The 14,419-nt window shown below is 44.3% G+C and overlaps 2 protein-coding genes across 2 annotated transcripts in view; one reads left to right on the forward strand and one right to left on the reverse strand.

The window, feature by feature from the left end:
• Positions 1 to 3,776: 3,776 nt before the first annotated feature.
• On the reverse strand, positions 3,777 to 4,844 carry LOC306934253 (zinc finger C2HC domain-containing protein 1A-like; the record flags this gene model as incomplete). The annotated part of the gene is made up of 1 exon (XM_079516825.1): positions 3,777 to 4,844. The coding sequence occupies one exon, from the start codon at positions 4,842 to 4,844 to the stop codon at positions 3,777 to 3,779; it is 1,068 nt and encodes a 355-aa protein (XP_079372951.1).
• Positions 4,845 to 12,323: 7,479 nt separating this feature from the next.
• Positions 12,324 to 14,419, forward strand: part of mamdc2a (MAM domain containing 2a) — a 52,227-nt gene continuing 50,131 nt past the window's right edge. The window contains exons 1-2 of the mRNA XM_079516427.1: positions 12,324 to 12,583; positions 14,330 to 14,419. The exon at positions 14,330 to 14,419 is cut by the window's right edge and continues 48 nt beyond it. Coding sequence (XP_079372553.1) covers positions 12,532 to 12,583; positions 14,330 to 14,419 — 142 coding nt within the window. The 5' untranslated portion in view covers positions 12,324 to 12,531. The remainder of the gene's footprint in view (positions 12,584 to 14,329) is intronic.

The raw sequence follows: 14,419 nt of genomic DNA on the forward strand, positions 1-14,419 counted from the left end.
CCATAACTCTGAGAGTGTACAAATGGACCCGGGTTATTTTGGTTCCATTTGTACATTCTCAGAGTTACACACGTACGGGGGCCATTCGGCACCCACTGTAATGCTTTATTGGGTCGTCCACTCACAGTTGACAGTTTTTGTATTGAGTTGTGCTTGAAATGTACTGTAATTCTGCAAACTGTTAATAAATACTTCAATCAATCAATCAATCAATCAAAAGATCTGAGCCCCCAGTCATTCATTCAGTCTTGTTTTCTACCTCGACTGAATGTAACGGGATCGACTTCTGTTACTTGGTGGATGGAAACCACGTGCGGTGGTATGTCCAAACCTGCTACTTTATCAGGAAATGGAAAAAAAGAAAACAATATTCCCAAAACACAGACACACTATATTTGTGAGGGGTGCTAGCCCCGCCTATGCACAGCTTTGTGTGTGTGTGTCTCTCTGTCCGCATGAGCACGGAATGCGCTCAGCTGATTGGCTGAGATCTGTCTGTATGAGCACGGAATGCGCTGAGCTGATTGGTTGAGATCTGTCTGTATGAGCACAGAATCCAATCAGCTGATTGGCTGAGCACGGAATGTGATGAATGATGATAAGAGCGCCGCTCACTTCACATGACATGATTTTTAATTAGTAGCAGATTTTTACTTCTGCGATTTCCACAACACGCACAAGTTGTGGAATAATTAGCACAAAAAAAACGAATCTGGGTACCCATCAGCAAAAGAAAAGCAGCGCCTCTTTTCCTTTGAATTTGACTCTGGGCGGAACGTTAAATAGAATTTCCATCACAGGAAAGGCCCGTTTGACCCACCTCGTTCTCTTCTTCCAGTGCACGCACCACTGATTTCATTCCCACTGTCAACAATATGGCGCGGAACATGTACACATTGGTGGATGTTACAGAGAGAAGCTTCTCGTTCCTATATTCTAGCGCTGGACATGTAGGATTTCTTCTGAATAACATCATATTTTATATTCAATAAAACCGGATCAGCACATTTGTTTGAAATATCTAACAGATCGGCCCTATATGGCGAGATGTTTTGGTGTGTGTGTGTCTGTCTGAGCACGGAATGCGCAAAGCTGATTGGCTGAGCACGGAATGTGATGTATGATGATAAGAGCGCCGCCCACTTCACACAAGTGTGATTTTTAATTTGTAGAGGATGTTTACAACTTCTGCTATTTTGCATGTACACTGTTGTGTACGGCATTAATTGGCACAAAAAAAACTGCAACACTCTATTCTAAAATGAATGATAGCCTAAAGAAGGGTATATGCTTCTAAGGTTTCTACTGGATCTACCGAGTGAAGACCCACCCTCGCTGCGGTTGAAGCCGATAACAGTCATTTCCGGTAGCATTCCGGGACCGGAAGTTCAAAGATTTAAATTTGCCGAAAAGGTGGCTTCAAAAGGTTCTGTAGAAACCAATGGCTTCGCTTTGTCCATTCTTCTTACAGTCTATGAGTGGGACTTAGTGTTTTGATTAGCTGAGTTATGACTTGAGTTATTGTCATTGACATCGACTAGTTGGACAATTAAAGTGTCATCAGAGTGTTTGAAGTATGTGGAGTTTGACGACTGTGCCGGCACAGTCATTTGTGTAGAGCAGTTTCTCAAACATTTTTGGGGGCCACATTTCCAATATCCAGGTCCCTTCACCGTCCCCGACACCCAATTAGCATACTTAGCATAAATTGTATGTTTATTAGCAAACTTCATGTCACTTTTGTAGGTTAATTGTCAATGCCAAATCTATACAACTGAACTGTTAGAATGTGAGTTTTAGCCTATGTCCCAGTAATCAAAAAAAGAAGAGGAAAAGCCTATTGATTATATCTAGAATTGTATATACTTTAAATAGTATACATATTAGTAGTAGTATTATTATATAATGGTAACAGCTACAATTGCTAAATGGAACTTCAAACACTATGGTTTCCTTATTGATCACAACCAGCAAGCAAAAGGCAATCACTGGTGCAGGTACAGTACAGTACCTAACAAGAATTTTAACAAGTTATGTTATAGTGCAAAATAGCATTATGGACTATGCTTAAGTGATCTGCGGTTCATGAATCCATGTCTACCCAGTCACAATGGATCCCTCTCCTGTCTGTCTGTCTGCCTCTCTCTCACCTCACACAAGGTCAACGTGCGATCACAGACGGCTACAGAAGATGTTGCCTATATCATTGGTGGGAGGGTTGACGTAAAATAGCCTATACATTACAAAATGTACTGTATATAAAAGCCTGCTATAGGATAGTAGATGTGACCTAATCCATGGTACACAAGAAGCTATGCTGCCTCTCCCTCGCTGTTTGGCATGGATAAAACTCCCTTATCTGTATGCAGTTTCAACTTCAACAAAAACATAAACCATAACATAATCCATAAGATTATTATGACCCACTGGTCATCTTTTATTGTACACCAAACGAGGAGGAGCGAAACGCTGGACGCTATCAGTACACAACACGACTTGTCCACTTATGCTCCAAATGTCTAATACAACTAGTAGGTTGAGAGTAGCTTCGTGTCTGTATCAGGAGGGTATAAAGGAAGACACTGAGGACACAACCCTGGGGGACTCACATGTTGATGACAATTACATGATGATGGTACTGTGCCTATTCCGATGGTTCTCAAAGTGGGGTCCATAGACCCTCACGGTTCCTTGAGGGAGTTCCAAATGGATCGCTTACAAATAGACCCTTTCGGATCCATTGGGTCCCAGAGTGAGAATCATTAAACAATTTTAACTGGACTCTGGGCCGTTGTGACTCTATTGGATGAGGATTGCAGGGATGTCAATTAAGGTGGTGGCGTCATTTATCATCTGGTGGCGCTAAATGGTGCTGAAGGCGACAACAAGATTGATTGAATGATGTCACCTTGGGCCAATCCTTGAAGGACTGCTCTAGAGGAAGGGTGGACAGAGGTAATGCACGCACAAAAAATTATCAAATAACGTAGTTGTCATTCACAGGTTGAAAATATGTTTGGGAAGTGTCTTCCCTTGGTCTACTGGCAGCACAGACTAAATGTTTGGCGTTGACAGGTCCAGCGGTTTGCAGGATTAGCTCTGGACCCACATATACAGACTCGCATACTGCACACACACATGCATACATGCACACAAACGGGGGAGAAAACATTAGAAATTAAGGTTAATAGCTGAGGGTTGTCAGTTAGTTCTGATAAGATAATATGTTCTTTGCAGGACGGAATGTAAAGAAGTTGAAGGCACTTTGGGAAGCGGGCATCCTCCGTTTCATCCAACCTCCAGCAGCGCATCCTCGTCAAATTCTTCTCCAGTGCCTCTCTCCAGAACTCAATGGTGGACACCGGCCTGGGCCAGGCGCTAGGCCTGCAGAGCCAGAGTGCGTTTCTGTGCGATAAGCAATTTCTGGTTCCCGCCACGCCAAACATCTGACGGATGGTCAAATCCGTGTCAACTCATCGCCTGTTTGGCACCACAGTTGTGGTCAAGGTACGTTTCTCAAGCCTCTCCTGCAGTGCTCTGACTTTCCACTCAAAAGTGTTCTTTTGATTTGGTTGTTAGCTTTGTACAGACGACGTCGAGTCAATATGAGTAAAGATTATCTTTGCTATTCCATGTCCTTGTTAGATTCGTTCAGACTGTGAGTCGCACCTCCCCCTATATGTGAGTATTTACTGCTTGGAAAATAGCAGGTAAAATAATCCGGTACTAGATGGTAACGAGTGTTCATCACAAGCCGTTTCATCCATTTATCACTTTCAATGTCTTCCGCACATTCTCTTGGTCCCACAGTCGCAGCAGAACCTGGCAGACTCCGTAGGGTACTTATTCCCACACGAATAGCAGAACTTGGCGCCTTTCGTTCCACCATTGTCCACTTCACTCACGCTGTTGGCATCTTCCCTAGAGACATCCCTAGAGTCCATGTTGTAGCCGTTCCTCTTCTTTTGTCCAAATGTAGGCGGAGTACTCTTCACTGGGCCAAGGCCAGAACTCATTACCTGACGGAGGACTTTTGGGCTTGAGAAGACAGGAGTCTTTACTATCGCTGCAGAAGAGGTCTTAATAGATGGGCTGCCAGTGGACTGTCCAGATCCAGTCTTCTGAGGTAAACGAGAAGGGGATGAGGGAGTAATGGATATGGTGGGCGACTTCTTTACTGGAGTAGGAAGCTTGCTTGCCAAGAGTGCAGGTAGTTTATCGAGGCCTCCCTGCTTGCGATTCTCCTTCTCCCCGCAGGACCTGATGTGAATGTTGGATGCACTTCTACTAGCAAACTTTCTCAATGGACAAGATGGACACTTCATATAATATGCATATTGAGGAGGAGGAGGCTCAGCATGAGCCTGAATTGCCTTGTTTCTCTCTTGACGGATGCTGGCGATGAACTCCTCATGTGTTTCTTTCCACTTGGACTGCTTCTTGAGAGGTTCCTCTGGCGTCTTTGATTTGCTGGGTTTGATGGGTGATGCGGTGAGATCTGTGCCCTCAAGGGCTCTCCATTTACTGGTATCAAATACTTTCCTGGACTTCATGTTCTGACAGATGCGAAGGTGATTTTTCAGCACTTTGGGATAGAAGGTCCTTCCGCAATTTTGGCATGGAGATAGTTCATAGTCGGAAGGAGCAACTTCTTCGCCTTCAGGTCTGTGTGTCTCATTAGCAGAGTCTTCATACTCGTCCTGTTCATCATGTTCGTCCTGAGGTGTTTTGTTCTGAAGTGTTTTGTCCTGCAGTCTTTCATCCTCCATATAGATGGACACTCGGTTAGACTTTTCATCAGTTTTTATTTTCTTCTTTCCATCTGCCTTGCCTGATACTTCCATCTTATACCTATCACAAATGGGAAAATGATCTGACATTGTGTCCAGCGGTCCTTTAAGCCTTGGTATCTTGCGCCATCAAATGGCGTCATCCTTGCTCATGGAGGTCCACACAGCGCCAGGCTGGCAGAAGTATTGGGTAACCAAGGCAACCTGACGTCAACAGACATATACGGCGCATTGCCTAAAGGCCTATCACTTCTTATCATGGGAGTTGTCACCAATGCGCAAACGTTAACCATATCGTAGAAACTGTATTTCCCCTCCGCCACACTTGCTTACGTACTTACGCCCTGTAGCTTCCTCGGGTCCTGCTCCCTGCAACTTACACAGCCCTGTGTAGGCCACGTGGCCACGTGGCCTGGTGCAGATATGTGCTCTGTGGACAACGTCTTCGTAGTTTATGGCTCTGCACTGCCACGACATTTGAAACACGACTGCTGTCTCCATTGACCGGTCCTGTCTCTGTAGCAACCTGACCTGCCACAGCCTTAAAGGAATGTTTACCTACCCGGTGTCGTCTTTGACTCGCGATGAGTCATAGGCAACACCGGCTCATACACGAGCAAAGAACGCGTACAGTATATGGGCTTATTCACATGCACACGAACGCCCGGGCGAGTGCGTCTTTTGTGCATTGAGCGGGTTTAGCCTCAGCACCCTTCAGTAGAACAGAATCTAATGATAACATGAGCTGTTTTTTTTGTTGTTGTTTTTTAACTTCATGGACAGATTTAGTTTTGCTGTAGTTACGTGGACTCTCAGATTAATTTCATTCATCAAGTTTTTGGATTCTGGAATGTTTTACAAACTAATACTCCGGGTAGGCAAATGATAGAAATAAAGTAATTTCTTGAGTCGACTACTCCTTTTAACTTCATTGGGGACCACTCGGCTGCTACAGCGCCATGCAGTCACAGCTGCAATACCAAGCATTGAATGCAACATGATGCCAGAGCAGTGGTTCTCAAAGTGGGGTCCGGAGACCCCCAGGGGTCCTCGAGGGAGTTCCAGGGGGTCTCCAGCTAAATCATATATAGTTAGTAAGCAAATGGACCCTTATGGGTGTAACTCTGAGTGACCCTAAAGGGTCCATTTGGTTCCATTTGTACACTCTCAGAGTTAAATTAGCTTGGTTTTACAATATAAATTGGGGTCCCAGAGATAGAAATGCCATTACATGGGGGTCAGAGGCCTAATGAATGTCAAACTGGGGTCCTTGAAATCAGAATGGTCGAGAATCACTGCTAGAAGTGAAAATCTTTTCTTATTACGGGGGTCCCTGGCATATCTTTTCAAATGGGGGTCTGCGGGCAAATAATTGTTCAGTTGGGGGTCACTGCCATAGAGCATCGGTGGAAGAATTACTCATGATCAAAATGTTTTACTTAAGTAAAAGTATCAATTACTGCAATATAGAAATACTATTACAAGACAAGTACAAGTCCAGTATTGGCATCAAAATGTACCAAAAGTAAAAGTACTCATTATGCAGAATGTCCCATTTCAAGATATCAAATCTATTCTAAATCTTTTGAAAATAGCAGATCTACAAGGTCACAATGCGCTCATAGATCATAGGTGACGTTTTCTTTTACAAATGGCCAAAATGTGAAGTGGTTAATGTATATTTTGTTGTAATAATCAAAATCTACAAGTAACTACAGTATAGTAACTATGTCACATAAATGTCGTGGAGTAAAAGTACAATATTTGGATCCGAGATGTAGTGAAGTAGAAGTAAAAGTGTCTGCCCTGAAACTGGGAGGTCGGGGTTTGATCCCCGGCCAGGTCTTACCAAACTGTCAAAATGGGACTCAATGTCTCCCTGCTTTAGCCTGGCTAATAAGCCAGACCGAATCAGCCATTGGCAAAAAAAATTGCCTGCCGGCGGATTACGGTCTGGAGAGGCTCAATTTTACGCCCATTTCCTACACCAGAGAACTGGTGTGGCCAATCGGGACACGGTATGCAATATGGGCGGGCTTTGGTACAGTGACGTTCAATGCTTGAGACCTTTGACTGACAGTAGCTCTGACCAATTGCGTCAAAGAGAAAATGTTTGAACCCGCCCCCCGGGAAACAAGATCCATACACAGCATCTCCAGACTGTGTGATTTGAGTCTGGCTTATTAGCCAGGCTATCCCTGCTTGGCACTCCGCATCAAGAGGGGGGGGATTGGGGGTTAGATCAACTACAAATGATTCTCGAACGCGGCACGGCTGTGGCTCTCGGCTCCAAGAGATGGTTCGCATACAGCAATGTGACAAACCGTAGGACTTTTATTACTCAAGTATAAATACCTCAAAATGTTACTGAAGTACAGTACTTAAGTACATGTACTTTACTTATTTATTTTCCACCACTGCCATAGAGACAGCTTATCTTCATATTCCTCCATTGGTCACTAGGGGGTACCCTTCTACCACTGTAGTGCTCGGTATTTCATGGCTGGCAAAAGCAGTCTTGGGCTGTAAGTTGGTCACCGATGTATTATCAGGAAAATATTGTCTCACCTTGTAGATCTACAAGCTACAATTAAAGCTTCCATCACTATGCTTGTAGCTTGTAGATCAGGTGATATACACTCCCATCAGTACACGTTTAGAAGCTTGTTACACACAAAAGCCTGTGTTGCATGCCGTTTACGGTAATTAACAACACACCGCTGAAGTGCAAGCCTAGAAATGATGCCTAGCACGGGCCGTCCATTTTTATGCGATCTGTCTACACTATGACATCATCAATATGATTGACAACATCACCATGACTACAGACCTGGAAGCCACGCGGTTGCATCACTGAGCAATAGTCGTCTATTAGACGTCCGTCTAAAAATGGGTTATAATTGGTCTAAAAATGAAAGTTTTTTAGCGGTCTAAGCTTAGCCTAGACGTTGATTAGCAGTTTTTGAGTGGTGCAAACCACTCCAATAATTGCTATGGTTAGTGTGTGACGTCACTGCACCACTCAGTTCACACGGGTGTGATTTTTGAGTGGTGCAAACCACTCCAATAACCAGCTTTGTCTGTATGTATGTGTCTATGTATGTGTGTACCTGTACCTGGGGCCGCGTACGCCGTACAGGTGAGCATGGGTGCTATGGTTAGTGTGTGACGTCACTGACGTACTGCACCACTCAGTTCACACGGGTGTGATTTTTTAAACGTATATAGACCGTCTATATATAGACGTTGAAACGACGCTGTTTCAACGTCTAATCTAAGCCTAGACCGCAAAAAAACCCTTTCATTTTAGACCATTAACCCGTTTTAACCCGCTCTTATCATTGTACATCAGCTGTATTTATTATTCTCATTTAGTTTCTTCAAATCTAGCTGCCTCATGGTGACGAACTATTAAACAATAGTAGAGACGAACCAAACGACTTTAACAGCTATCTGGGCATGAAATTGAACGACCCATAGAACAGAAAAGCTTTACTTTACTCTAGATATAAAATAGTATAAGTAGGTGATTAGTGCCCATGTTCACTCTGTGCTTGGCCACGCACGCACGCACGCACGCACGCACGCACGCACGCACGCACGCACGCACGCACGCACGCACGCACGCACGCACGCACGCACACACACAGGTTGACTGGTGATTGAACTCCTAACAAGTACCGTATGGTGTGTGTCTTATTATCTCAGGTTTGAAAACATCCTGCTCTGACTTGGGACAGTGTGTTGAGGAGCTGTCAGAGAACCAGGCCCGGCCACAGACCCCGCTTAACCCCCTGTGACCTATATAGCCTACAGTACAACATAACACACCTCGCCTCTGTCTGTTTGTCTCTCTCTGTGTGTGTCTCTCTGTCTCTCTCTCTCTCACACACACAAACACACACATGCACGCACGCATGCACAGCGCTACGGTCTGTTTATGGGCTAAAGTGTTTCGGAGTGATCTCGGGCCTTCTGCTACATTTCAAACTGACGCCTAACTTGCGGTGCATCGCACGGCGGTGCCACGTACGTGCCGAAAAACAGCAGATGTTCTTAAGCTCACACCTCGCAATCTGTAGATTTTCTTCTTTTTTTTTCAACACACCATAATGTCCTTATTTTGATCATAAGACCCAATTACTGAATGCCAAGCCGAGTTCTTTGTTCGGAATATGTATGACACTGATTTACTACGACAGGTTTTGTTCGCAACATGTATGACACTGATTTACTACGACACTATGGAATAGGAGTCCAACTAGTAGGCCTGGTTCTCAAATGTTTTATTTGCAAGGACCCCAAGCTGCTATAAGCAATAATATGTCAAAATTGTAATGACCTTTTTATTTTTTTATTTTTTGGTATTCAGACAGCCAGCAATTGGTAGAACGCTCCCAAAAAAAATCTAGGGGCCGCAATCTGCATTCAAAGATTTTCCTAGAAGCTTTGTCATTGGTCGATTTGCCTGTCTGCTTCCTGATTGGTTAGTCATTGCTACCGGGTTTTTTTCGACCAATGACAAAGCTTTGTACTCAATTCATAGAAACAATGACAGATAAATATGCAATACGCAAAAACATTGGCCAAATTGTCAAATAATATAAGAAAGAGGCTTTTTTTTAATGGAAGGTCTCTCCTAGGTTAGGTTTAGGCATAGTTTTACTAAGTATAAGGTTAGGTTTATAGTTTTGCTGAGGTTATACGTTTAGGAATAACGTTACAGATCTAGGCATAGTTTTTACTGAGGTTTAGATTAGGAATAAGGTCAGGTTTAGGCATAGTTTTTACTGAGGTTACGATGGAATAATATCAGGTTTAGGCATAGTCTTACTGAGGTTACGACCAGTAAGACACCTGAGGGCGAGAAGCGAGGTCATGTGCACGCATCCGCCTCGTTGGCGGCAGACAGCTGGGCGAGCGCTGGCGCTTTGGCATGGGGTGTCAGATCAACATGGAATGAATTCTGTACCCATATAAGGAGCATGTCTTGAGTGTACATGGTTTGATGAGGTCAGATCAACATTTGGAATGTCATAATAGGTCAGCTCTATACAGTATATGGAGATCTAAGAGTGGCAGTGGGGACATTCTCTTGAGTGTACAGGGTTTGATGAGGGCCCAGGTAGGGCCGGGCCATAATTTTCCGTCTGTTGAGAACTCTAGTTTTCACCATGCAGCTGCCGGGTGCGGCTAACTTTGGGGCAGGCCCGTCTAGAGTTTGAATGGACAGGTATCAGTCAAAAGGGAGACACCGAAGAGGAATGATGGATGGGGAAGGATTAACATATGGAATGTCAGACAGTGGCGTGCACAGATAGACACTAGGGGGTGCTAGAGCACCCCCTGCCCTTTTGGCAATGTGCCCTTTTGAAAAAAAGAAAAAAAAATCTTTTTCAAAAATAGCAGACCTACAAGCTCGTAGCGCGCCACTCGGTGGCGCGCTATGAGCTTGTAGATCTGCTATTTTTCAATAGCTAAAGCATAACATAATGCTAACACCAAAAGGGGTTCCCGCCCAAAATGGGTTAAGGCAACTGGCCGGTTCCACGCGCTGCACAAGGTGCCCTTTTTTAACTTGAGCACCTGCCCCTCTAAATGTCTGTGCACGCCACTGATGTCAGAACAGGTTCTGACATATATCCATATGGAGATCTAAGGGTTTGAGGTTTGAGGTAAGATGAGTTGCTTGCTGGCCAATATTGATGACATTATAGGGATCTCCGTATATGGGCTTCACTGCGACAGCAGGTCGCATTTACGGCGGTGGCTCAGGGGTAGAGTTTCCGGATGGTAACCGCAAGGTCGCCAGTTCGAACCCGGGCTCCCCCAGAGTTTGTGTCGAAGTGTCCTTGAGCAAGACACTGAACCCCAAATTGCTCCTGATGTGCTGGTTGGTACCTTGCATGGTTTCTGCCGCCATTGGTGTATGAATGTATGTGTGAATGGGTGAATTGATGCACAATCTATGTAAAGCGCCTTGGATAAAGGCGCTATATAAATGCACCATTTACCATTTACCATTTATTTACTCGTCATTGTCACGTGATGTCACGATGACCTGGGCAAAGTTAACTGCGGTCGCAATTAGGAATAAGATCAGGTTTAGGCATAGTTTTATTGAGGTTAAGTTTAGGAATACCGATAGCGACCGGTCCAAGGTCGCCGAATTTGACCTGGAGTGAGCGTGTTCCGGAATGAGTGTTCTTATATTAAACATTTTAATACAGTACATTTTAATACAGTAGGCTACTATTGCAAGTATAGGCACCCAATTTGGCAAAATAGTTTGGCAAACTAAGATTTCATGGTAATATAATATAATAAGAAAAATCCCACTTGTGTGAATTGAGGGGGGCCTGGTAATGTTGAAATGAAGCATGATTTTGACTTCAGGAAGCCTGTACATAATGTGGCAGAGTCACTTTCATTCATTGCAGATTCACTGCCACTATATACATTACGAGACATGAATGCAGTGTGTTATTGTATAAATTATAAATGGTGCATTTATATAGCGCTTTTATCCAAAGTGCTTGATGTGCATTACATTCACCCATTCACACATATACCGATGGCTGGGGAAAACCATGCAAGGCAGAAGGCACAAACCTGCACATCAGGAGCAATTAGGGGTTCAGTCTTGTTCAAGGACTAAAAAAGTCCATATACTTAGGTGCCATATATGACGTGTGTGTGTGTGTGTGTGGGGGGGGGGGGGGGGGGGGGGGGGGGTTGGTTATGATTGATTGATTGATTGATTGATTGATTGAGTCAGTTCATTCATTCATTCATTCCAAGAGGGTAATTTTGTCACCATGGCAGTATTACAGCGGCAGTCATACAAAGATGACAAATAACTAAGAACACACGTATAGTTGTTGCCACTTTTATCTACAGCAAGTAAAAACAAAGAAAGACATTTTAGCAAAGCCCTACCACACATTAGGAAGAGGAGGAGGAGGATCAGGTTAGTAGTGTGCAGCGCTCAGATTACATGGCTGCTGTGAATGTGATCCATCAGATTCTAACGGTTCTAACGGATAGAAGCTTCTGCCTGGACCGCCTCCTACACCAGAACCAAAGCCATCTATGATCTATCCATCCACGAGCCAATAAGTGCGTCTCGTCTGCTGCTTTCCAAGGGGACTGCAGGCTACGGATTTTCCAAACGGGGATCTCTTCTCTTGTCATGTGACAGGAACGTGTGAAATGAAATGAAATGAAATGAAATGAAATGAAATGAAATGAAATGAAATGAAATGAAATCTATATTTACCCAGGGTATCTGGGCTAAGCTCAAGAACTTGTTTCCAGCCAGGCCCTGCTCATAGAACACATTTCATCGTAGTGGTTGATGCCTTGTTCAAGGGCATTTCAGCGGTGGTAATTTTAACGTGTCGGACGGCTGGTTCGAACTGGGAACCTTCCGGTATCTAGACCGCGCCGCTATCCGTTCGGCCACCGCTGCCACATGTAACATGAAGACAGCTGATATTTATCATATGTGATGACATTGATGACCCAAACCTGTCGGTGTTCACTGTCTGTCTGTGTGTGTGTCAGTGTGCATGTGTGATGTGATGATGACGCGCGCGTTCTGGTGAAGAAAAAGACAGACTTTTTGGACGCGCAACGCACCGAGGACGCAGAAAGCAGACAGGACGCGCTCCGGCATTCGCGTCTCGATCCACGCTGGGGGATTTGAAGAACAGAACAGCCAAGGAGGAATAGGCTGGCTATGTCTTTCTTTACCGTGGCTACAATGACCGGCGTTTGCCTTTCCTTACAGGGTAAATTGAAAGAGTTTTTTCATCTTCTATGTAGCCTACTGAGGATCTGTTCAGCACAGCCACCGGGGTGTCGCTTGCCAAAAAATAGAACGGATCTACAAGCGCTTGATCAAGCGACACCACCACCGTATAAAAGCGGGCTTAACAAGTAGGCGTCGAGTCCTTTGTTTAGTAGGTATAGTGTAGCCTAGGCTAGTCTGCAGTCTGCAGTTCAATCTTGCATGTTTGCAACTTTTAGAGATCCTTCTACTATGGCTCTGAATATATTATGGCACGACTGGACGATATGGACAAAATCAAACTTTTGTTGTCCAAACAGGCTACCTCAATATCCACATTGTGATTAATTCATTGAAATTAATTAGCCTACTTGATATTATTAATTAATTAATATTTAATGTTATTCAATTAATATATCATATCTACAGAAATATTGATAGTGGTAGAATGTAGGCCTATATACAATGAGGCTTAAAGGGCCACTTTAAACAATATCTTCATATTTTGGTCCTCACTAATTGTCATTATAACTTGGATGGAACAATTTATGTCTACACAGCTGCATCTAATTGGCAGAGTTCAGAAACCTGCTCATACCAAATGAATGACATGATGGAGATGCCAAGCTAATACAACCTTACTCTTCCTGGTATGCTGAAATAGAAGCCATTGGTCTTATTATCAATACACAAAAGTTTGAGGACCAATTATATTATTATATGAAGACAAAGTTGAAAATGGGTTTATGGTCCAATTTAGCTCGAGACCCAAAAGAAAAATTAGGGATGTTTTTTGAAAATAACTAATACAATTTTGCAAACAAAAATAAAGGGACCCATAAACGAGTGTTCTATCGATTACATTTGGGAGAATTCCACGCCCACATATTTGTGCCCATGGCGTGCACAGCTTTGTGCACCAGTTCAGGTGCATATATAGCCAAGTCATGCACCGTGACCTATGTGGAGTATGCGGAAGTGCCGTTCACGCCTGTGCTTTGTCGCCGTGATACGTCACTGTCTTGACCTCTGCGTCTTCAACCCAGCGTCTGCGACTATACTGGCCAATCACAGCACAGCTTTCCTACACCCAGCTTTTGCAGTTCTCAAAAGAGCCCTTTTCTGTATCGCATCGAACAAGGTAAAGGTACCCAGCAGCACGGACAAAAGACGGTGAAGTGGCCACCGCGGGGGCTTTAGAGAGGACGTAGAATACGCACATGGCCACCGCGGGGGCTTTAGAGAGGACGTAGAATACGCACATGGCCACCGCGGGGGCTTTAGAGAGGACGTAGAATACGCACATGGACAGGTCGGTGCTGCATGGGCTAAAGAGACGGTAGATGGATGGAGCCCGCACACCATATACGTACAAAGACTTCTTTATTTATTTGTCTGACAACATTTGGTTATAGGTGATCTTCATCAGGTCATCGGTATATGGAGCGGGCTCTCTCACAACTGCGGTGAAACAACAACAACAACTCTCGCTTATTCACAGAGAAAAAAACAACACAGAACAACACGGTCACATCGCTGTCTGCCTTCGTCCAAAATGTACGGTTGTGTGTCTCAGTCGGACACACGATATTCACGGACAAACAACAACAATAACAACAACAACAACACAGACGGTAGACCGCATGCAGGCGTTAGGCGTGATGGTGCCGCAGTCGCGCGAGATTCCATCTAGTATAATATAACATCTCCCTGTGTCATGGTTCTATGTTATGTCTCTCCTCTGCAGTGTTTTTGCTGAGCTGGTTGCTGGTTGAGGCTCAACAGCCTGCTGAGGCTCAACTGCCTGGCTCCTGTGACTTTGTGCAAGGCACCTGCG

Source organism: Electrona antarctica (assembly GCF_951216825.1).
Source record: "Electrona antarctica genome assembly, chromosome: 12".
Lineage (NCBI taxonomy): Eukaryota > Metazoa > Chordata > Actinopteri > Myctophiformes > Myctophidae > Electrona > Electrona antarctica.